This window comes from Lampris incognitus, chromosome 4, assembly GCF_029633865.1.
Source record: "Lampris incognitus isolate fLamInc1 chromosome 4, fLamInc1.hap2, whole genome shotgun sequence".
Lineage (NCBI taxonomy): Eukaryota > Metazoa > Chordata > Actinopteri > Lampriformes > Lampridae > Lampris > Lampris incognitus.
The window spans coordinates 46,083,179-46,109,054 of record NC_079214.1 but is presented as its reverse complement, the minus strand read 5'-3'; the positions used below and the strand labels follow the sequence as shown (position 1 = coordinate 46,109,054).

Here is a 25,876-nt window from a genome sequence, read left to right as displayed (position 1 = left end):
TGTGTGCATGCGTGTGTGTGTGTCTGTGTCTGTTTCTGTTTCTGCGTGTGTGTGTGTGTGCCTGTGCATGCGTGTGTATGTGTGTGTGTGTGTCTGTTTCTGTGTGTGTGTGTGTGTGTGTGTGTGTGTGTGTGTGTGTGTGTATGTGAGAGAGAGAGCGCAAGAGAGAGAGGAAGTTTTCTTTCATGTGCTGATGACTTTTTACTTTCATTGTGCTCTGAAAGTTTTAAGATGTGTTTTTTGTGTTTGTGCATGCATTGCGGTTCCTTCATTATTCATTCATTATTCGGGTGTGTGTGTGGTTGGTTGTGGGTTCAAAAGAGAGAGACAGACCACATGTAAACACACACGCACATATTTGAACACGTGCATGCAACTCAAAAATTAAAATCGCCTTTTTTATGCCGTGCAGTCAGTGTCCGTAAATCACTTCCTAGTAAACATGTATTGATTATTTGATTGTGATGGGCCTTTCTGTGAACACATGGACCACACAGCATAAATCACCACTCACTATTTGTATGCACACAGCTCTTTTTAATCTTGTTGGTAGTGATACTGGAAGGTGGACAGAGAGAGAGAGAGAGAGAGAGAGAGAGAGAGAGAGAGAGAGAGAGAGAGAGAGAGAGAGAGAGAGAGAGAGAGAGAGAGAGAGAGAGAGAGAGAGAGAGAGAGAGAGAGAGATATGAAAATTGCAGTTCATTTGCAAAGCAGAAAGGAAAGAAAGGAATGATAATTGACAATATTCAATGTGCATTGTTTTCATGGGGTGTGTTTTTTGTACTACTCAGACAGTTGTCTGTGTTTTTTGTTAATGCATTTAAGAGAATTAGATGTATTTAGGTTCTGGTGACAGGCATGGGCGCTAGTCCATGAATACTGGGGTGGCATCAAGTGCTTTACCTGTGCCCCCGTCCACAGGGTTAGTGGTTGTGTCAGGAAGGGCATCCGACGTACAACTTTGCCAAATCAGTATGCGGATTGACAAGACCATACTGGATCGGTCAAGGCCCGAGTTAACAATGGCCGCCGTTGGTGCAGTGCCCTCACAGGGTACTGATGGAAACTATAAAATCCGCTGTGGCGACCCCTGAAAAACAGGGAACAAGCCAAAAGAAGAAGAGGAAGAAAAAGAAATGTATTCAGGTTCTATGCCAAAGCCATAGAGGCTGCTCCATTCTCAACAGCTGTTCCTCAACTGAGAGTCAAAGTCAGGTTCACTAGTTAGCCAAAGTACACCTAATACACACGCACACGCACGCACACACACACACACACACACACACACACACACACACACACACACACACACACACACACACACACACACACACACACACACACACACACACACACAGTTTTTGCTCTTTCCCCCTCATTTTATTGATGTCATTTGATCTATTTATGTTATTTTTCTGCAAACCTAACCTCTGTTCTTAACATACACCCTTGGAGAGACCATTACATTGAATTTTTAGAGCTGAAATATGTAATACAAATAAAGTTCAATTGATTGATAAATAGATGGCCCGCAATAGAAAGCATCTCCAGCCAAGTTGTTTGGTATGGGGTGGAGGGGGGGGGCGGTGGCATGAGCCTGGTATGGCCTCCATGCCTTACAAAGCCACATCTCTTTCATGTAGAGTGCAGAGAACAAGCACAGACATGGGGGTTTCATTTAGCGCAGGCCTGCACCGCCGCAGCACTCAGCCTGCTTAGGGCTTCAGGGGCTCAAAGCCACATCACACGCATGTGAGTGTGTGTGTGTGTGTGTGTGTGTTCACCAGAGCCCAGAGGGGAGAGACAGTGGCTGGATGGAGCTTCCCCACCACTGGGCCTCCTGCTGGGGCCGGAGCAACAGCTCCGCTGTGGTCTGTGGTGGTGATGGAGGAAAACAGAAAAAGCAAATCACTGCCAATCCCATACTGCCGCTATATGCAGATGAACACCAGAGGATGAAACTTGCCTTTCCATCACTGTCTTTTTCTGACAGTCTCTATTTCAGTTCAGTGCAGTTGTGTATGGTTATTTTTCATTAATGTTACATTTACAACATTGTTAAAGTGATCTAATATAACTGAAATGTATCATGAAATGGTAACAGTTCATACTATATAAGAAGGGGGGGGCGAGAAGGATGTATATGTATACATATACATCCTTCTCACTCCCCTTCTGTCCCTCTCTTTCTCTGTCTACATTGGTGTTTATTCTCTATGTCCATCAAGCCCTCCCCTCTGATCAAATAGCAGACATGGGTGTTGGTCAACATCAGCAGCATAGCAGTTGGTACATCAGGACCCCCCTCCACCCCTTCACCAGACACTCTTCTGTTCAACACGCTGTTGTCATATCATGCAAAACAGGGGCATTGATTTCACATAAACCATCTGGCTGCGTCTGGTAGACTTTCATTTTCACATTGAAATGATGACTTCCACAGCTGATGTATTTAAGATAAACTCGTGCGTCTGAAATGGTATCTGTTCATGCCACAATGTGGTGAGCTGAAAAGGGCAAAGAAAAGGTTTATTTTCACTCAAAACCTGTTTATTATTGCTTATACTACCACATCCATAACACTATTGTTACTAATACTACCATTACCACTACTACTACTACCACTACTACCACTACTACTAGTAGTAGTACTATTGTTGCTACTAATACTACTACTACTACTATTACTTCTACTGATACTACTACTACTACTGATACTATGACTACAATTGTTACTACTACTACTACTGCTACTACTACTGCTGACACTACTACTACTACTATTGTTACTACTACTGCTGCTGCTGCTGCTATCACAATCACTGCTAATAATACTAATATTAATGCTGCTATTACTTTGACCACGACTATTTTTATTACTACTGCTATTTCTACTGCCACCACCACTGCTACTACTATTACTATTAATGCTAATATTACTACTACCACCACTTCTACTCACCCCACCTGTCTCCAGCCCCTCTCCCCTCCCTGGGTCCTCCTGTTGGATGAGAGTGGGGGAGTGTATCAATCCATCCATCATTCTCCCATCAGCCATCTGCTGGCTGACCCAGCTTGGGCCACAGGGTGGCCACATGTCCACCTCAGCCCACAGCATCATGAGGAGATGACTGTCTGCTATTTTGAGGTCAGGATGGCCCGTCAGTTGGTATGCACATGGCTTGGTGTGTGCTGATAGTTGGCTGATGTGTCGGCCTGGCCAATAGCTGGTGACTTTAGGTCTGTCAGGGTGGGACTCCATATCTGCTTTAGAAAACCTGTGGTGAAGTTCAGGAAACAGTGCCGGGTACAAACACAAGTGTCACAAGAGGTATGCTCATCTACAGCCAAAGACAGATGTTTTTTTCTTTTTGGCTTTTCCTCTTTCTTACAAGTCAGGGCTCCAAGCCAAGGAGCATACACATATTTGTGTGTGTGTGTGTGTGTGTGTGTGTGTGTGTGTGTGTGTGTGTGTGTGTGTGTGTGTGTGTGTGTGTGTGTGTGTGTGTGTGTGTGTGTGTGTTTGAATAGAACCATGAATGTGAAGAAGGCTGTTGCTGGATTCCCCTCCTTTTTAAAACACCTTTTTCTGATAAATTAAGACTTAAAATAATCACCAGGTGCCAAACTCATGTTATGGGTGCTCTCAGAGAATAGAGGGATTTGGCTCATTCCCCAACAATATGGCTAACAGAGTGGCATGATTAATGACTGGATTAATTAAGTAATTCAAGACATAGACTTTCTCCATGCAAGCAGATGCGCTTTGTTAGGAGTGCAACAAGCGTGGGAAACACACTGCAACAAGTCATGTTTAGTCTTGGTCCCTTAGTCTCAAATGGCTCTCTACATATGCCCACTGTAAAAAATTATAGATACAGTCCGGGTAGTGTGGTGGTCTATTCTGTTGTCTACCAACATGGGGTTCACAGGTTCGAATCCCCATGTTACCACCGGCTTGGTCGAGCAATTGGCTGTGTCTACAGGGGGGGAGCCGGATGTGGGTATGTGTCCTGGTCGCTGCACTAGCGCCTCCTCTGGTCGGCCAGGGTGCCTGTTCGGGGTGGGGGGGGGACTGGGGGAAATAGCGTGATCCTCCCACATGCTACGTCCTCCTGGTGAAACTCCTCACTGTCAGGTGAAAAGAAGTGGCTGGTGACTCTACATGTATCAGAGGAGGAGGCATGTGGTAGCCCGCAGCCCTCCCTGGATCGGCAGAGGGGCTGGAACAGTGACCGGGATGGCTCAGAAGAGTAGGGTAATTGGCCAGGTACAATTGGGAGAAAAAAATGGGGGGGCGGGGGGGTAGATACAGAGCACAAGAACCCCTAATTGAGATTCTTAGAGCCACAATTCAGATGAGGAAAAAATTCACAGGAAAATCCATTACAGGAAAGATAGAGGGTGGAACCTCATGAAGAGTGTCAAAAGGAGGGACCCCTCTTCCAGGACACATGGGCATGCAATATAGGTGGGCAAGTAGACACTGTGTTAACTGATTTACTTAAACAATTACACAAATAAAACCTACTTGACTTGACTTAGTGACTATACACAGTGATGATGAAAATGTGCAAAATGCAAGGTAAATGAGAGACTCTAAAAGCCTAATTCAGGGAGGAAGCTGATTCTGGGACAGCGCTGTATCCAGTAACTCGTGGTGATAAGTTCAGGTCTCTCCGTCTTTTACTTTTTCCTGTTGTCAAGGTCCCGAGACCTCCCAGGGGAGAGATTGACTGTGTGTTTTTCTATGTGTGTGTGTGTGTGTGTGTGTGTGTGTGTGTCTGTGTCTGTGTCTGTGTGCATGTGTGTGCGTGTGTGTGTGTGTGTGTGTGTGTGTGTGTGTGTGTGTGTGTGTGTGTGTGTGTGTTTGTGTAGGTGCATGTATCCACACAGTGATGTACAGTGCCAGGTGTGTAGGAGGACAGGGCCTCTGGGACGTGTTTGCTTGTTACCTCTAGGAGAGAGACATTCATCATGTTAATCTGGGGGTGGGCTGTGGGCGGAGGCAGAGGTGGAGACAGGACAGGGGTGGGACGGTCAGAGGTCAGTGCCAGGTAGGTGGTGGATTCTTGACAGATTTGGGTAAATGCAGCCAGGACCAGCACACAAATCGGCGACCTTGGTAACAGTTCTTTCTCTTTTTTGTTGTTGTAATATTTTGATTTTATTTTCTATTTGGGATTTTACATTACTTCTAATTCTGAATATGTTTCTAGATGTATGAGTAGAAGAGGGTGGAGCTTACCGCTTAGTCAGTGTGGTTGACTCAGACAGAGAGAGAGAGAGAGAGAGAGAGAGAGAGAGAGAGAGAGAGAGAAGTGAGAAAGGTGTAAATTTAAAGAGGGGTATCCAGAGTTTGCCAAACAGACAACCAGCCAGCCAACCAGGCAGTCAGAGGCAGGAGATGTGAGACGGCACAGGCTGGCTATATTTACCCCCATCACCTTGTCTACACGATAGGGCATGTTCTCATCTGTCCTCTCCTGGTCTTGTGGATGTTTCACTGGTGGTTTTCTGGGCTGTGCAAAGGTGAAGGTGTCAGGCCTGCATGGCAGCGTGTTGGAGCCTTAGTGTGCCTACCAGGAGCTACAGCCACGTCTCCTGTGGACACTACAAAATGGTAAGCAACCCGAGGCTCTGCATGGAGAAAGGACAAGGAGACAAAGACGTGAACATTAACCTGTGGCTTTGAAGCGCGAGTAAGCATCCATGGTGGAAGAAAGCAGGATAGGGGAGGGAGATAATAGCAATATGAGTACCGAGGGAGGAAGGTTTCTCCTGGTTTATGCAGAAATCAGTATGCAGGAATAAAGTCTTTAAAGTGGAGGGAGCGAGTCAGGGAGAGAAGGGGGTCACCCTGAAATAGCCACGTTTGGGGTCGAGCCATGGTCTGTGTTCTCTCCCTCAGGAAGCCAGGAGTATTTATATGGAGGACCTCGGGTAGAGGGAGGTCACAGGGATTGCTGCCAGACGGCTTCAGCAGGCTCATAGAAGAGATTGCTTATTGCTTGGATATGGCGCTGCTGCCCTCTCACCTCGCAAGTCCTGAATATTTTTCCAATGTTGGCCCGTGTTAGAAGGCTTCATATTAGCAAGCTTTGGTCTGCGGAGTTCAAAAGTAGATTTTCTTTGAAAAGTCGAGGGAAGAAAACGGCGTTATCGGAGTGTGTCTTAGGTGCACTCAGTCATGCACAGTGTGCACAGAGTGCTTCTGAAAGCTTCTCGTGAGAGATAGCGCTTTGTGGCAGCTCCGGTCCTGCTGTTCTCTCTTTGTGGTTCTCGCTCTCTTTGCTAGATTAGTTCATAATGACACGCTAAGTGCCATGATTTTTAGCCGGCTAACTGAACCTTGGAAGTAATGAGCCTAATATACCCGAGGTTATCAGTATAGCTGGATTAAAAAAAGCTGTATGTGAGACCTTTGTTTCAACTAACGCACTGGAGATGTTGTGAAAGCCCACTCGAGTGTGTGAGTCCACGTTGAGGCTGGAGTTGTGGTGCATCTCTGTTTACTCAGCAAACCAGTTTTTCTCTGACAAGTCAGTGTCTGGCAGGCAACAGCAGAGATGAAAGAGGAAAGTAATGCAAGGTAACTGCCCCTGCTGAGTGACTTTCCAATCCCTCTAGACACAAAAAGACACACACACACACACACACACACACACACACACACACACACACACACACACACACACACACACACAGCAGAAAAGCACATCTGCTGAGCTCCCCCTATAATCAGCCGTTGTCATGATGTGTCGTGACATTTGCTGAAACTATTCCTCTGAAGCGCCGCATCTGCGAGCACCAGCCAGCCTGATCTTGAAACACACTCAGCCTCTCTCCCCTCAGAAAGGGCACTTGCTCTCTGCCAACACGAGGGCACTCTCCCTGTGTAATGGTCTGGCTGCCCTCACCATCTCCCACAGGGAGGGTCTGGATGCGTCATGCCCCCTTTGTGGACATCAAACGCTGGGATAGCAACAGCAGGCCGGGGGCAGTGTGGATGCTGAATGTGGAATGTGTTTTATGTGTGACAGTCAAAATGAGGAAAGGATCCGGCCACTGGAACCGGTAACTCGTTATTGGCTGTTGCTTCCTGCCCGTACAAATGTTTGCGTCAACACTGTTTTTCTTTGGGTCGACGGGCATGAGGCAATCGCTGCACATGTACATGCCTATTTATATAACTTGTTTTTATTTTGCGTTATTTGTAAGTGCTACTGTAATAATAATAATCATCCATCCATTATCCGAACCGCTTATCCTGCTCTTAGGGTCGCGGGGATGGTGGAGCCTATCCCAGCAGTCACTGGACGGCAGACAAGGAGACAACCTGGACAGGCCACCAGGCCATCACAAGGCCCACACACACACAAACACACACACACACACATTCACACTTAGGGACAATTTAGTACGGCCGATTCACCTGACCTGCATGTCTTTGGACTGTGGAAGAAAACCGGAGCCCCCAGAGGAAACCCACGCAGACACGGGGAGAACATGCAAACGTCACACAGAGGACGACCCCCAAGGTTGGACTACCCCGGGGCTCGAACCCAAGACTTTCTTGCTGTGAGGTGACCACACTAACCACTGTGCCATCGTGCCGCCCAATAGTCGTTCAAACAATGAAATTGGAGAGCCTTGCAATCAGGGGATGCAATATCACCTATTGGCGAGGCAGCACCGTCGGAGCAGGGAGGGGAGCCACTACGAGGCGGAGACAAGATATCACACCTTTCTAAACAACGTTGCAAGGTTTCTTACACAACAGGATAAAAGAATACACATAGTCAAGATGAAACAACAAAATACAATAAAAATACAGGACATAACGCCAGATCCGCTCCACAGAACAAGGTAAAACACGATAAGGATAGAGTCACAAGAGACTAATTAAAACGAAGAGAATTACAGCTGATAAAACAAGGATTATGTTGAAAACAATTAAAATAAGGTGATGAAAGAAAAACATAGAAATATAAAGAATTAAAAATGTAAAATTATAAAAGTGTAAGATATAAACAATATAAAAAATAGATAAAAATTGAGCAGCAATGGATTTACTATAAAAAAGCCTCCCTGTAAAAGTAAGTTTGAAGAAGTGATTTAAAAGGAGGCAGTGAGTTGGCTAGCCTAATTTTCTCAGGTAGGGAGTTGCAGAGCTGTGGGGCTCTTACAGAGAATGCCTGGTCGCCTTTAGTAATGAGGCTGGCTGAGGGAACAGTTAAAAAAGACCTGCCTGAGGAGCGCAGGCAGCGACCAGGCCCATGGGGTGTGAGTAAATCAGTGATGTATGTAGGAGCAAGGCCATATAGGGCTTTAAAAGTAATTAGTAAATGTTTAAAATCAATCCTATACCTAAATGGTAGCATGTGAGGCATTGAAAGAATGGGAGTGATATGTTCATGTCTCTTGGAATTTATTAACAGTCTGGCAACTGAGTTTTGGACAAACAGGAGGCAGGACATGGACTTTTGACTGAGTCCTGAATACAGGGAGTCCAGTCGTGATGAGATGAATGCATGGATGACTTTTCCAAGGTCCGTTTGAGATAGAACATTTTTAACTTTTGTGATGTTCCTAATTTGGAGAAAGCAAGACTACTACCCTAGTGATTTGTGTGTCAAAACAGAGCTTGGAGTCAAAAAAGACACCCAAATTGCGGGCAGAGTGCGTGAAATTGGAGGACAGGTTCCCTAGACTCTTTTCCAGCTCGCCAGTTAAGTTAAGAGGGCTGGATAAAAGGAACTCAGATTTGGACTCATTGAGCCGGAGAAGGTGGCACAGTGGTGCAGTGGTTTGCATGGTTGCCTCACATCAAGAAGGTCCTGGGTTCAAGCCCCGGGATAGTCCAACCTTGGGGGTCGTCCTGGGTCGTCCTCTGTGTGGAGTTTGCATGTTCTCCCCATGTCTGTGTGGGTTTCCTCCGGGTGCTCCGCTTTCCTCCCACAGCCCAAAGACATGTAGGTCAGGTGAATTGGCTATACTAAATGTCCCAAGGTGTGAATGTGTCAGCTCTGTGATGGCCTGGCGGCCTGTCCAGGGTGTCTCCCCACCTGCCGCCCAATGACTGCTGGGATAAGCTTCAGCATCCCATGACCCCAATTGGGATAAGCGGCTTGGATAATGGATGGATGGATGGATAGAAGACGCCGCTGCAGATGACATCACTGCTGGCCACAGCTGCGTCCAGTGCTCCGTTGAGTGGGTGGGTTGGAGACCGAGGGACAGGCGGGCGTCACTCGAGATTGGAGACAGCAAGAGGAGAAAGACATCTGTGGCGTTTCCCATGATAAGCCGGGGTTATTGGGGAGTTTTGACGCATCCTCTTGTTGGAGTGGACTGGGGCAGACAGCTCTGGAGCAGACTGTGTATGAGTAGTTGTTAGCTCTGTTAGCTGATCAAATGGACCAAAGAAGTTTGAGAGCAGGAGAGAGTCTTCATCCACGTCTGGAGAGAACAGAGGAAGAGAAATCCTTCTCCCCTTCCTCGCAACAGATGCCCAGGAGTGGGGGTGATCAGTGGACGGGCCAGGAGTGGGGCCTTCTGCCAGGCTCCTGCGGGGAGCATCCGGCTGCAGCAGATCCACCGGGAATAGGAGCAGAGACTGCTGCTGGAGGACATCGTCCAAAAGGCTCTCGATGGAGTGGAGCTCGGATTTCGGATTGGACAGCTCAGACTCCTCTACGCTAGGTCGAGACATGCTATGGGGAGAGAAAATACATCTGTAGCATTGCCGTTGCTGGATACAGCCCAGTTTGGACTGGTGCAAAAAGTGTGTTAAGAGCAACACCCCCCCCCCCGATCAGCAATGGGGAAATGGGAACACGGCTGTATTTCCAGAAATCAGAGAAAAACCGCAGTGAGGAAGTATAAATAAATAAATAAAAATAAACAAACAAACCACCGATCACGGCCACAGCAGAGTGCTGAGTCCATAAAGTGCTCGCCACATACAGCACAAAGCACTACGGGTTCGGAGGCTCCATGCAACAACTGATGATCAGATAAAATCCAGAAAACAGTACAAGCAAACCATAAGCCAATTAAAAGTTGTTCCAAAAAGTCGTTAAAAGTAGCCTAAAATTGCGGCTAAAAACTAGATAAAAATGTCAATTATGACAGCTTCTGGCAGTAAACCACAGTGCCAACGCATGCACAGTGTGTGGCACTTCAAGTCTAATTGTCGGTAATGAGAACCTAACTGGCCAATGAGACAGTTTGTGGCTTATGTTTATGTGATTTTACTGTTACTGTGCATTTGGGTTGGTGGGAGGTGGGCTTTTATGAGCTGAATGTTTGGGAAATCCACACAACACTGTTGCTTGTTTATAGGCCCTTGTGTTTGACCCAGTTTAAACAAGATGTCACTTTGAATCTGATACTAATTCCCGCTGGCTTAACCCTGTCTGGATCTTTGTGTGTGTGTGTGTGCGCGTGTGCGTGTGCATGTGCGTGTGCATGCATGCACATTTTTATTGCCTTTTGGAGAACTTTTCGGTATAAACACTAACCTTGTCAGGACCAGTAGTCCTCATAGGGACCAAAGCCCAGTCCTACTGAGGCAAAACGTAATTTCTGCCCTCCTGGTCAAGGTTAGGGGCAAGGTGTGAATTGAGGTTAGGGTAAGGTTGGGCATAAACTGGTTATGGTTAAGGTTAGGGTCAGGGTTAGACTGTCCACAGTGAATGGAAGTCAAAGCAATGTCCTAATAAGCGTAGCTGTGCAAACTTGTGTGTGTGTTTGTGTGTGTGTGTGTGTGTGTGAAAGGGAAAGAGATGGAGACAATTGGAGAGAGAGAGAGGGCGAGAGAGAGATAACCACAGGTTCTATAGGGCTTTAGAGAGACGGTGAACGAGTCAGATCTCTGGTTCATTATCACACTACATTCTCTGTGGAGGGGAATATCTCCCACGCTGTTACACAGCTCCTAAAAAAGACCCTCAGTCTCACAATGAGAGGGTCCAGTTTACTGGCAGCTTTCTTGAGAATGGTGAGGGGTTTTCCCTCTCCAAGAACTGATTCACAGGACATGGCCTATCCCGCCTGGCTGATGTTGTCAGCAGTCATGCAGCGTTTGTGTCAGTCTGTGGGTGGAGTAGATGGTGCTGTGGCATCATGACAATATCATAACGTGGTATGGCAACATCATTTCTCAGTTGGCTCACCATTTTAATACCAGGTCATTTAGTTCCTAACGTCAACAAGGAAATGTATTAATCGCCCCAAATACCTAGTATGTTAACATATTATACAGGATCATTATTTATCAAAGACGGTATTATTTAAATCTTAATACACTTCTCCATACGATACATAGTTATATTGTATTTTATTGTGATATTTATATGAGAGATATGGATATACTTGTCATAAATAAAATAACTACATATAGATACATATAATTTCTTCAGCTTCTGCTTCTATAGTCTTCTATATTCTGCTTCTGTAATCTGTAGCAGAATACATTTTAAAAGTAACCCTCCCAACACTGGTTGTCTTTTCCTGTTCTTAAAGGCTTCATTACAGTCAAGAGATGTAATTTGCTGAACTTATTAGATTGTTCTATTTGTCTCTACCTGTTCAGACATCATATCCACATTACTAATAGTAATCTCTACAGTATTGTCCAAATGTCGATGTTGATTCAGTCGAAAATATCGCGGTATTTAATTTTATCCATATCACCAAGCCCTACTACTGGGGAAGTAATTTGGATGGTAGAGTCATGTGAATTGAGGAGCATTACTGCTGATTTTTCCATTTACGCACATGTTTTACAGTCTGTGTGTGTTAGAACTTAGGTCTTCTTTCAAAAAAAGTGGCTTCCTTTTATATGAATGGGCTTGGCTGGATCAGGGGTACATCCTTCTTTCCAGTCAGACAGTCAGTCAGACAGTCAGTCAGACAGACAGACAGACAGTCAGTCAGTCAGTCATATCTATGGATATGTCTGCAGTATCTCTCAGATCACGTTCTCTCTCCCTGACTCAATCTGTAGCCCCGTTTCTCCCTTTACCAATAGTTCTGATCAGGGAAGATGCAGTATCGGTGTGATTATGTCTATCATTGCTCAACTAGTTCAACACTGATTCAGAGTCATGTGACATAGATGGGATTTCCATTTTGCTCTTCTGACATTTTCATTTCTAAACTCCATTCCATCCATCCATTATTCAAACGCTTATCCTGCTCTCAGGGTCGTGGGATGCCGGAGCCTATCCCAGCAGTCCCTGGGTGGCAGGCAGGGAGACACCCTGGACAGACTGCCAGGCCATCACAGGGCCTAAACTAATCACATCACATCACATCACATCACATCACATCACATCACATCACATCACATCACATCACATCACATCACATCACATCACAGATTTCTAAACTAATTTAATTTCTCATCTTTCCTATCGGACTTGAACCTAGTTTTTTGGCACTTACTTGCGTTGTCACCTCCCAACTAGATCCTCGCTTGAGTTGTGTTAGCTCTCAGATGTAAATTGCTTTGGATAAAAGCGTCTGCTAAATGAAATTGTAACATTGTAACATTGTAAACCGTGTACATTTGCCCACTAAAGTTTAGAAATAGGGTGTGACCTGAGGTCGCCTTCAGGCCCAGATGATAACAATGTTGCAAGGATGTTTCAATAGAAACACACACATTATATTTACTAGTTAACATTGTAACATTCACAAGTTAAAAAAGGTAAATGTTACATAGACAATTTATATTTGCAGTATCTCCATGATTATTCTTGTCGGGAGTGACTTATAATGGCAGTTGTAAAATATCTACATTGCCAATGTTACATAAGATGGCCAACACACAGACCCCACACAATAGAAAATACATTAACAGATGACCCCTTGTCTTTGGAATGACTGTGTAGGGAGGAGCTTTGTAAGGTACTTAAAAAAAACAAAAGCAATGGTGAAAAGGTTTCTAAACAAGGCAGCAATAGGGGCATTTTGCAAGTAGAGAACAAGAGAGATGTTAGTAGCTTGGGGGATTGGACGGGTCTTTGGGAAGTGTTTTTCTATAGAATGAGTTTACACCATTTAAATGGAAACTGTTTGAACTTGCCCCCACACCCCCATACCCCCGCTCTCGTACCCTGTCCGTGCTCCCCCTCTCTTTCCCTGAGGTCGTGTGACCTGTGTTTTGGAGCCCAGTGATTGACAGCCACCCATTTCACCTGGTTTTTAATTACACTGCAACCCCTCATTTTACCTGTCTGAAACTACTTCAAAGCAAACTCTTGTATTGGCTAACACACACACACACACACACACACACACACACACACACACACACACACACACACACACACACACACACACACAACTCTTAAGTGTTTCCTTTATCCTCTTCAGTGTGTAAATTGAAAGGATGAGGCCCTAATCTTTTTGCTGGAAGGCTGCAGTGTGTGGGACTCCCAAGTTTTTTATAATCCTGTGTGTTTGTCTTTGGGTCTTCTGTGTGGGTGATTTCAGTGTGTCCCCTAAAGCTCTTTTTTATGTGGTTGTGGAGTGCAACAAACCTTGTTTCCACACTTGGTGTATGATTTTGTGTGTGTGTGTGTGTGTGTGTGTGTGTGTGTGTGTGTGTGTGTGTGTGAAGTCAAGTCAATTTTATTTGTATAGCCCAATATCACAAATTACAAATTTGCCTCAGTGGGCTTTACAGCAATATCACATCCTGTCCTTAGACCCTCGCATCGAATAAGGAACAACTCCCTAAAAGAAAAAAAAGTGAGTGAGAGAGAGAGAGAGAGAGAGAGAGAGAGAGAGAGAGAGAGAGAGAGAGAGAGAGAGAGAGAGAGCGAGAGCTTGCATGATTGTCTGTCGTGATTGTTGGTGTGAGATACATCTGTCCGTGTTGGTTTTTGTGTATGATTGTGATTGAGGATGTGTGTGTGTGTGTGTGTGTGTGTGTGTGTGTGTGTGTGTGTGTGTGTGTGTGTGTGTGTGTGTGTGTGTGTGTGTGTGTGTGTTTGCCTTTGAAGTGCTCAGTGCTCACACCTGTTGTTTGCCAACAGGGGAACAGTGATTCATGTTATGAGTAACACAACCGACAGGCCCAAGGTCTCTTTACACTGAAAGGATAAAGAAACAAGGGTCATAGCCGTGACACACACCTCACCTGCTTCTGTGTGTGTGTGTGTGTGTGTGTGTGTGTGTGTGTGTGTGTGTGTGTATGTGTGTGTGTGTGTGTGTGAGCACGAGTACTTCAGTCTGCTCTATTTGACCTTAACAATGCATTTAATCCATTCAGCACCAACCTATGCACTTGAATTTCACTTGAAATTCTGGTTTCTAATTAGCCGTTGCCTTTGTCCTCCCTTCCAGTCATGACAGATTACACATTTCTGGGTTTGTTTGGAAAATAAAGTAAGCAAGATGGTGGCAGAGCTGCTCATCCCGGCCAGCAGTTATGGTGCTGGCAGTCGTCACATGTTTCAGATTCCTCAGGGGACGCCGCTCTAAAGTTAGAATCACATTCAGAATCGGATCCTCTGCAGATTAAAGGCATGCTTATCGGTGCTGTAAAACATGATGGATGCATCAGGAGAAAAAAAAAAGTAAAAGTTCTGTTCACCACATTTGAATTTCTGACCCCCCCCCACCCAAAATAGAAACCCACTTCTGCTTAAGAGAGAGAGTGTGTGTGTGTGTGTGTGTGGGAGGGGGGGTGAGAGGGGGGGTGAGAGAGAGCGAGCGAGCGAAAGAGAGAGACTAATTATAAAGGAAGCTTTTCAGATTATTCAGATGCTTGCCCCCCCCCCCTCCTGGCAGTGAAGGGCCTTTTCTGTCCCAGGAGAGTGATGTCAGCATGGCCCATTGAAAACAGCCGCCGTGCACTCAGAGATGAATGCTCTCACTCAGCACAATGGCCCCAATTTGAATACCACGCGGATATATGCCAGACCGGCGCCCCAACAAAAGCAAGAGGGCTACTCTGGTCCCATTCAACCACGTTGTTATTTTATTAGAATCGTAAAATTTGTTTCAATCACTTTTATCTTTTGTATTTTTCAAGTGTTTGTGGAGTTTTAAGTGTGCGGTGGTTGACATCACGGGGTAACCCTGTACTGTTGAGATTTTTTCTTTTCTTTTTTTTTTTTTCCAATGCCGGAGCTTGTAATTGATGCCATGGTTTGTGTGTGTGCGTTTGACTGCAGATCTACACGGACTGGGCCAACCACTACCTTGCCAAGTCAGGACACAAGCGTCTGATCAAGGACCTTCAGACGGACGTCACAGACGGAGTTCTGCTGGCTGAGATCATACAGGTTGTCGGTAAGGACGCACGTCGGCTCCTTTCTCATCAGCACAGGATAGATATTTAATGGCTTTTCATTCTGAAATGAGATACCCGCCAGTCAGGAGAAATGATCGCTGCATACACTGACAAAAATTAGAAGTTAAAAAAAAAGTTTCTTTTTTTTGGAAGGGCTTATGTTGACAGCTTTGCCAACAAAAATGGTTTATTTTTGAGAATAAGAGAATGTATATTTTGGAAATTTGGGGTGATGAAATTTAGCTGACAAATTGCTAATAAAATGGATTTATCAGTGGATTTACACCCATTATGTTTATCATAATGACATGTTAGCATGTCAGTTGACATGTTCAAATCATGTGGTGTGTTTCTTTATTGTCTGAGATTGAAATTCCCCTCTCAAAGAAATCTTTAAAAATTGTCTGATATTGTGGAGGCATTTCAAAAAAATATACACTGTTAAGCATGAAATACAGAAACATGTTGAATTTATTAGGGGTTGTGGGCAGGGATTGGTGTCCTCTGTGTTAGACATCGCCAAAGAGCAGGAGATGTCAGTGTCAGCGTGGCGTCCATCACTCCTTCATCCTCAACTTTAGTCACTGGTCCTATCATCTTCTCTGTTTATGCGCCCCCCCCCCCCGCACATGAGCAGCCTTTCATCTCAAACCCCAGACGGAGCGTGCCCACACCAGCTGACCAGTGACTCAGCAGCCCTCCTCCCCGACTGTCGACGTCACTGACCCAGATTTCTCAATTCACACTTAATGCGCTCACTGTAAAACAGCCCCACCATATTGCTCAGGAATGCAGGAATGTCAAGTCGAGGGAGGCTCATGATGCTCATGACGCCTCTCGAAAGGTCAGAACAGGCTCGTGGGCCTTACGGGATATGCACAGAAGTTTCCAGGGGCCACACTGAAAGTCCTCCCATCATACTGTCTGAAATGTCTCCAAGCGTTTTTAAGTTGTGACCGCGCTACACTATCTAGCAACCCGTTTTTAATGACTTAGTTGAGAATCATATACTTTGACATAATCTCAGTTAGGTAGATACTGTATTTTTTAAACAGGTAACATTATATTTCAGCTTTAAAACATCTTGTTCATGGCCTTTTGTCCATATATTTAGTATCTCGTCCAGACAAATTCTGAGTACGTGTAAATTTTCTTGGCTGTCAGCACATGATGCTTGAAGTTATTTTATTTGCAGTAGTTATGGTGCCAGTTACTGTGGCCTCAAGTCACAGCTGAGCTGGACTGGACACCAGCTGTCAAAGTGTGAACCTGAGGGTTGGGAGGCTGTAGTGTTAGTGTGCTGAGTGGCCCTGGTGTGGTCAACAAGCTGTTTGACTGCGACTTACAGGTTACAAGGTGAACAGTTGCTAGAAAGTATGTATTTTTTAATCATTGGTTTTCACTGTTACTTTTATTTCAGCATGCCTCTAGTCCAAGTTTTTGAATTTGCATCAGAAAACTACTTACTGGGGGGCTCGTGTAGAAGCCACCACATTGACAATTATGAGTCCCATCAGTTGACTAGTCAGCTGACTGACTGACCGATTCAATCACTTATAGACTGACTTTTCTGTGTGACTGAATCACTGACTCAGTAACTGACTCACTGTGGCTGACTGACCAACCAAATGACCATTAGACTTACTGACTGACCGTCTGTCTGTCTGTCCGTCTATCTGTCTGTTTATCTCTGTCTGTCCATCTCTCTGTCTATCTGTCCGTCTATCTCTCTGTCTCTGTCTGTCTGCCTGCCTGTCTATCTCTCTATCTGTCTGTCTAGCTCGCTGACTGTCTATCTGTCCACCTATCCGTCCCATTTGTCTGTCTGTCTCTCTGTTTATCTCTCTGTCTGTCCATCTGTCTGTCTCTCTCTGTCTGTCCGTCTGTCTGTTTATCTCTCTGTCTGTCGGTCTGTGTGTCTGTATCTCCGGGGAAGTTGTCCCCCTCTAAAAGCACCCAGCCTCCTTCCAGGCAGACAGCTGACCACCATTTCTCTGGTATCGAATGAAATGGGCTGAACAAATCATCAGAGGCTCCATTCACCTGTTCTGCTCAGCCTTCCTGTCTGATGACCTGCTCCGCTGGGGAAATCTCACTCCAGACAATTGCCAGTGAAACCGGAGCAGCCTTTTGGTTTGAGCCATGACAGATCAATAAACCAGGGGGCGGCCATAAAACGACAGAAGCCTGACCGGAACTGACAGCAGCGTGGCTGTTCTGGGTGTTTTGGCTTTGTCACATAGCTGTCTGTACAGGGTGTATGCTTGAGGCTGTGTATGTGAACCAGAGTGTTGCTATCACAAAGTTTATAACATGGGGTTGTGTGTGTATTGAGTGATGATGATGATGAAGATGGAGTTTAGCTCAGTGGTGGAATTGACATGGCAACAGGCACATGTAATAAGTGGCACAGTAATTACTAAACCACACGCTTTGTAAAGATACCCACAGTGAAAATTATATTATGCATGACACATGTTTAGATACACACTTGCAGATTCTATGGAAGCATGCTGAAATGAAAAAAAAGTATTAAAATGTAAAGTTTCATAGAGACAAAAATATTTAGTTAATCCTGGCTAATTGTATAACTACACAGTGTCGAGATATTGATTGTGATGAGACTCCAATAAGTGCAATGGTCCCTGTGAACTGAACGCATGTGTGGGTGGTTTGTTACCATCTTTGCGACAGCTGATCAAGATACATTGAGAGTATTCTTTTTTTTTAACCTGACATAACATACGATGTTTTCCCGCCTGGCAGGGGGTAGGTCGGTCCTGAGGCGGACTTGTGCCCTGGGCCTGACTGGGCCTCTTGACGCAGGAGTCTGTGCTGTTGGCACAGTTGTCAGCTGTGAGATGATGGCCCTGTCTCAGCTGCTGTGGGTTGGGCCATTGTGAAATGGGGGGAGTCATCCCAGAGAGAGTGCACGCACGTGCACGAACGCATGCACACACACACACATGCGTACACACACACACACACACACACGCACACACGCACACACACGCCCACTTCCAAAATGAGCAGCAGTTCACTCCCATCCCAACCAGGCCCCTGGTGGCCCCGCTCCCATTTGCCGCATCTAGATTGAGTTTCATGTCTCAGGCCCGCACATCTCTCCTCTCCTCACCTCACTCAACCAGAGACTGTCTGGGACCAGGCGAGAGACAGAGAGACATACCCACTGGAAACAAAACAGAGGATTACATTATCCAAAGTGACACAGGAAGGCCCGTTATAAAAAGCTTCTTTTTTTTCCACCTGCTCTTTCCTGCTGTTATCTCCACTCTCATTTCCACCTCTCTTGTTTCGTCCCTCTCCTCAGCCAATGAGAAGATTGACGACATCAATGGCTGCCCCAAGAGCCGCTCTCAGATGGTAAGTGACCTTCTAAGTTTGATTTTGGCAGAGTGCTGTGAAATCCACCTCTGTGTGTGTATGTGTGCGCGTTTGTGTGTATTTGTGTGCAAGCGTGCGAAGTAACACTTTCCTTTGATGTCCTCTCTCACCGCTGCATGTGGGCCACACAAACACAACACTCAGACGAGTAGTAGTGCAGGGAGTCGGTGAACTGCAAAAGATGGGGATGGTTACTCCATTTATTTTTACTTTTGCGGCCTCGTGGTCAGCCATTGTAAGTCCCTCTGGCTCAAACCGGCAGTTGGCGCTGACTTTAAAGCATCAGAGAGTGAGGTTTAGGGTTTGGAGAGGAACCAAAGATGCCTCATTATATTACACCAGAGAGAAGGCTGTATCCCATCCATCTCTAGAGCCTCTTTCACACCAAAACCCTGGGATTTCCCTGGATTTCAAATCATTGAATCGTTGACAAGACCCCCCTTTAAGCAAAAAGATGCCAGCTTTTTCCTGGACAACAGCTTTTCACATACACCTAGCAAACCCCTGCATGTTAGGTGCATCAGATCCCGCCCTGTACTACGATCATCTTCGTGATGGCACTTCCTTGTTTGTATTGAGTATGAAAAATGTGGGATGGGCTGGGTCATTTACTGACAGTGTTTTCATAAAATATAGTTGCCTTTTTGCTGTTATTACATCAGCTGCTCCACACTGTAGCTGTAGTGCAGTAAATTATACAGGAATATTTGACCGCTAGAATGTGAAGCTGTTATCTACACATAAACTATTGGTGGTCATTGATTTAACATAGCAATGCCAAACATAACACGCTGAAGGTGTGAATGTGTGTGCTCTATGACATCCATCCACACCAACACAGACAGCTGTGTCATACCTACAACTGGATCTTGGGATTTTGAGCTGTGACCCCCTTATTTACTGCAAAATGTGGTCTCTTAAACCAGCTTCCACAATATCCAAGTGCACCTGAGAAAACCTTGTCATTTAGCCTGGTTCAAATTGAGAAGGAGATGAAGAGACCCTCCTCCAGAAGCTTTCATGTTCCACCGAAAAAGCTTGTCAGACCAGAAAGTATTTCTACCAATCACGACACGGTGCTCATGAAAATGTGTTCCCCTTGGAAACATGAGCGAGGGAGGTCATTGCAGTGCTACAAGTTCAAATGGCAATGCTAGTAGTATGCTAGCTGTGCAGTGCTCATATCTGTAATACTTCAAACCTGATAGGATGGAGCATATACATCTAGTATGCTGACTAAAAAGGTAAAGGGGATGCCAGGAACGTCAGATGTAATTTGATGTTGTGGCGGACACTAGGGGCTATGCCTCTCACCCAGCAGGACTGTGAGCTGGGGGCGTAATTTCCGGCCCAGGTTCCTCGTCGGGGTCGTCCTCCTTCCAGGACCCCGGCAGTGTCTTCACGGGTTCAGCATTCTGCTTCTCAGCCGGCTTTGGACTGTGTTTCACCTACTGTTTCGGCTGAGGGATGGCGCAGCCGTTATGGCAGGCTGCTTAAGCCTCCAGTGAGACACTAATTTTCTTTCCAGGAGTCCCTTCTGGGTGTTCGGGGGGGGGGGGGCTGTGTGGCGGACACTAGGGGCTATGCCTCTCACCCAGCAGGACTGTGAGCTGGGGGCGTGGTTTACGTTCCCGGGCTCGCCGGTGCAGGGTTGTTCCTGCTGCAGTTGGTTTTTGGAGTTGAGGAATAAACATCAAACTCGCCTTGGTCTCCTGTGTTTTTCCTCATTCCTACCACAATGTATTAATTCTTTTCCCAGTAGTAGTTATTTACACGACTCCACAGGGGGAACGGATGTGAGGAAAACAACGAAGGTCCATCGCAGTGATGGCTCACTTCCAATAGGAGGTACAGAGAACCCGAATCACAGATGGGGGGTAGGCACAAGCAGAGGTGGGAACCCCCCCCCCCATCTGTCATCAGTGACGACTGCAAAAGGCACCCAAGTAACAAACCAACATTTTAAGTTCGGTGTGAACACAGTAGGCAAAGAAAAACAGTCTTAGAGGCTGAGTAGTGATGACAGTCAAAACTCTTGCAGGCTAAAGTAGATTCCACCTAAACAACCTGGCTGTGTTGGGTGAACACCACTGGAGAGACCCCGTGCTTCTGTGCTTCGAGAGGCTCTTTCTCGAAGACATTCATGGTTATAGGCGAACAGGACACTGCTGTTTATAGAGTGTTGTATTCACTGTGGGAAATGGGTCTACTGTCCCCAGATAGCAGCGCCCTCCGCTGAATGTGAAGGGTCATAAATTGGGCCAGTGTGCCAGCTGAGGGGGCTAATTTTGGCTTTGAGCCAGACTGCTGAAGCCTGTCAAAGCACCAAGGAGAGAGGGAGAGAGAGCGAATTAAGTAAGGGGGGGGCCACTGGTGATCGCTGAACCTGCTTTTCAGAACACACACACACACACACACACACACACACACACACACACACACACACACACACACACACACACACACACACACACACACTACTTCCCATACTTGTCATTCTAGCCATTTTTAGTCAGTGTTTTACTTCCCCTATCCCCCTTACTCTCGTGTGTGTGTGTGTGTGTGTGTGTGTGTGTGTGTGTGTGTGTGTGTGTGTGTGTGTGTGTGTGTGTGTATTTTTCCCGCTTTTAGAGGGAAAAAAAACAGAACCATTCAAGCATTTCTTATCACAGAAGCAAAGTCATTATGCAAATATCTGCTTTGTGTGTTTTGATACTCACAACACATACACACACATACACAAATATACACATCCTCATAAACACATCTGTACTCATACAGACACACAAGTCCAGGGAGTTTAGTTGGCTGGTAAAGTAGAGCTTTAAAAAGCCCATGGCTGCTCTTGCAGAGAAACAGAGACCCCAGCAAAAGTTTCAAAACTGCAGCCAATTAACACCTAAAGTTACAATCCTGAAGATTTACGCCTGCCATACACAAGAAGACTTTAAAAAGACTTTGAAAAGACTTTGAAAAGACTAAAGTCTGACACACTTTCGCATCTAAAGACAATGTGTGTCATAAGCCACTGAGTTTTTAGTCACAGACTAAGATTTTGCAAACACTGGAGGTCATGAAGGGTCACCACGTGTAGGACTACAACTAGATTCCTATTGAGATTATTTCCCATCATGCTACTGGGGGAAATTTATTAGTTTATATAATTCCCTCTCTGCTCTGGCACATCACAAATGGGAGGACGCGTCAAAGAGGCACTCTCGTTCACTCCACAATTCCACTGGTTTCTCCTCCTTTTCTACCGTCCAAGAGAAGCGAGACTTGTGGCTCCTCAGTGTCCTTGCCATATTGTGTTTACTATCTACCTGGTTTGCTGCTCCCTGTTTGGTGCTGGAAAGAGCACACCTATTGGTTGTTAACAAGGTTCCCGTCGCTGAACTTCACTATTTGTGTTAGCCAAGACTAAAGACGATAATATTAACCATATTTGATTTCATCAGAACTTAAAGACAAGAAAAAGACTGACTTAAGAGATCTAGGAATGAGTTTTAGGGCCACCTTGTACCAAACAATCGAGATGACGGGCGCGTGTCACAGCTCTAGCAAAACTCGCATGATTTTATTCCAACATTGTAAATTTGTCTGTGTTACGGCCACGGGTGTGTCCGTATAGTTTTGTGTTGCCTCCTGTATTTAACTCTGACTCTACATTCAGGTATCCGCCAGGTGCTCCTCATCACCTAATCAACCGGTCAACGAATCATCCAATTTTCATCAGCTGTGTAGTCTCCCATTTAAACCCCCACATGTGTTCAGTTCACCGGCCAGCTAGTTTAGTTTGTGTGATGTAGTTACTTTGTGTTTATAACGTCTGGCCCGTTTTTGGTTTAGTTTGCATTTTGACTATTTTAAGTTATGTTTAGTTGTTTAGCTCTTTTGGGCAAGGGGATCAAGATAAGATGCCCATGGGCAAACCCCCCATCACGTAGCTTACCTCTGTTAGACACACTAGGTTAGCAGCGGTTGCCACCTTTTGTCTTTAGGTTTGGTGCTTTTCAGCACTGTCAAGGGTGGGTTACTTTTGTTAATAGTTTTTGGCAACCGTTCAGTTCCCTTGTCCTGTCATTGTTAATAACTATATTTATTTTATTATATCTATTCGTTTGTCTCACTGTGTTGCACCCTCACCTCACTGTTACTCAGTACACTAATAGTTGCACCCTCTCCAGACCGAGGGTCGTAACAAATGGGGGCTCGTCCGGGATATTGGCGGCTTTGGTCTGGCTAGTTGCTGTATCCTGTAGTGTGCTGTGTTAGCGTTGGGTGATGTTAAGCACAGTGTTCATTATTGTTTAGTGTTAACAGGTGTTCTTGGTTTGGTGGTGGGTACGGCTGTGGCTGCTGGTCCACTTCCTTTCATCCTTTGCCATGGTGTTGGTTCTGGTGGCAGAGCTTCGTGCGGACGAGGTCCGATGCTAGGGCGGAGCTACCGGCCAGGCTGTTGTGGTTCGATTCCTCGTCCCCTGTGTTGTACTCGGCGTGGGTGCTGACGCCCCCCTGAGAGGCAGGCTGAGTCAGGTCTCCAATGGGAGATTTGGGGGGCGGGATTTATGGCAGAGAGGCTGGAGGGGAGTTGCGGACGGTAGACCTTTAAGGCTATGAGTGCGGGGCGCGCTGCGCTTTCTGCTTCCACCACCAGCTGGTCCATGCTGGCACACCTTGTGTTGTGACTGTTCGGTCACGAGTTGTAGCTGGTTCACCCGCGGGTCGAACGCAGCTACGTCATTTAGCGTGGGTCGCCACCGTGACGGTGTGTGTGCTACTTTGTGTTGTCTGTCAGTAACTTGTTGTGGTTGAGGGCCACTTGGTAGGTGACTGTGTTGGTGGGAAGGTGCTGGCCATATTTGGGTCACATTTTGGATGTAGCGGCGCTACTTGTGGTGACCCTTTGTTGTGGCTGAGGTGCTCCACCGTTTTGTTTGGTCACATGTTGCTGTTATGTAGCACATGTTCTTGTGGGGTTTTTTTTTTTTGTTAACAAGCCTGTAGGGGCTTGTTTTTATGGGTGGGGGTGTTACGGCCACGGGTGTGTCCGTATAGTTTTGTGTTGCCTCCTGTATTTAACTCTGACTCTACATTCAGGTATCCGCCAGGTGCTCCTCATCACCTAATCAACCGGTCAACGAATCATCCAATTTTCATCAGCTGTGTAGTCTCCCGTTTAAACCCCCACATGTGTTCAGTTCATCGGCCAGCTAGTTTAGTTTGTGTGATGTAGCTACTTTGTGTTTGTAACGTCTGGCCCGTTTTTGGTTTAGTTTGCATTTTGACTATTTTAAGTTATGTTTAGTTGTTTAGCTCTTTTGGGCAAGGGGATCAAGGTAAGATGCCCATGGGCAAACACCCCAGCACGTAGCTTACCTCTGTTAGACACACTAGGTTAGTATGGGAAAAGTCAGGTTACTTTATTTGTACCCACAGGTAGATTTGGTTTGGGGAAAGACAAGGCATCCATCTTGATACAAATTTTACACCACAGACAATAGACAAACATGATAAAAGTGCAATGTTGCTACGACCTGTTCATCAGATGACAGCTGCTGGAACAAATCTACTATTAAAGTACTTTTTCTGCACCTTGGGACTACAAACCTCCGTCCAGAAGCAAGAAGCTGATATTCACTGTGCAAAGGGTGTGGGTTGTCATCTTAAGTCAAGTTGGTTATCTGCTGTAACTGTCTGGTGTACAGGGATGCTGGGTTTAGCTGTGATGCAGCAATCAGCATACTAGACCACTTAACAATCTGATTCAGAGAGTATCCCTTCTTTAAAGGTACGTTTCCAAACCATCACACCAAAGAAAAACACAAAATCGATTCAATAAAAGCATGATAGAATAAGGTCATCATGGTTTGGTCAATGTGGAAATAGGACACGGTCAGTGAAAGTCTTTGCAAATAAGAGGCATTAGGGCTACGCTAGAAGCGTTAGCAATACAAGTTTACAACAGAAGAATGCTCCACTGCATATATTCACACTGCAGCGTAGCGTGTTAACCATATTTCAACCAGATAATTTTTTTTACAGATCTGTAGATGAATCATTATTACACCGCTGAATATGCAGTCTATACGAATAGTGTGAGCTTGGGTGCGAAGTAAACTTTAACCTTGAAGAAAATACAGATACGGGCGAGAAAAAACATTCCTTGCAGAAAATGTGCACTCTAGCTGAAAGTGTTAGCAAGGTGGTGTCAAGGGCTAACTTCTAAACTGGCACCTCAAAAGTTCCTGTTAAGTTTTATGTCTTTTTAGTTTTGCAGTTACAAAATGGATGAAGGTTAACGAGGAACTGAGGGATGAACAAAAAGGAAGAGTAGGGCCCCTGAATGATATCAGTATGTAAGGAACTACAGATTTGTAGAGGTTTAGTTGGTGAATAGAAGTGAACTAGGCTGAAAAGAGTGGGATGAAAGGAAAGGATATGAAATGAAATGATGTGAATGGAGTTATTGTGGTGAAACAAAGAAGCATCCCAGCAAGTTTGGGTACTTGAGCTTGAACGTTGTGATCAGGAACGCAGTTTGAAAGATGGTCCGATGTTAAGTGTTTGGGGAAATGGAATGGGAAAAAGGATGAAACGGACGGGTGGAGTAAGATATGGAATAACTGCATACTAGCTACCTTACCCAGAGAGAGGTCTTCAAGTTGGGAACTTTTTTGTGGGGCTCACCCATAACCTGTAGGTGGAGTCGTACTTGTAAGAAATGGAAGAAAAAGATGTTAAGGATTCTGTAGAACGCTAATGGTGTGCCGCTTGCAGCTAGTCTGCTCATACGTTAACAGTGTAATAAACTACAGGCCCTTCTCTCACATGCTCAAACTAGTATATTTCTAGGCTGACTTGGCAGGGGATTGTGAAAGGCTGTTTTTACAACCGTCAGGTCTTCATGAAATTGGCCCCCTTCATTGTGACAGCATCAACCCACCACCCAGGATATCGACCTTGCTCAGTCTGTGTAGGTTTAGACTGCTGCTCCTTGAGGGGTGGTGATGATTTGACACCGAGCTGTTAAAACCGCACAGGATAACATAAACATACACACGCATGTGCAAAAACACACATGCGTGCGTGCACACACACACACACACAGCTCATGAAACGACCCTTGTAAAAAGGGGGACCACCTGCACTGTATTT

At 45.5% G+C, this 25,876-nt stretch overlaps 1 protein-coding gene across 1 annotated transcript in view; it reads left to right on the top strand.

Annotated features, from left to right (window-relative positions):
• The window catches only part of nav2a (neuron navigator 2a), a 132,754-nt gene that overhangs the window by 14,130 nt on the left and 92,748 nt on the right, over positions 1-25,876 (top strand). The window contains exons 2-3 of the mRNA XM_056279088.1: positions 15,195-15,312; positions 18,645-18,697. Coding sequence (XP_056135063.1) covers positions 15,195-15,312; positions 18,645-18,697 — 171 coding nt within the window. The remainder of the gene's footprint in view (positions 1-15,194; positions 15,313-18,644; positions 18,698-25,876) is intronic.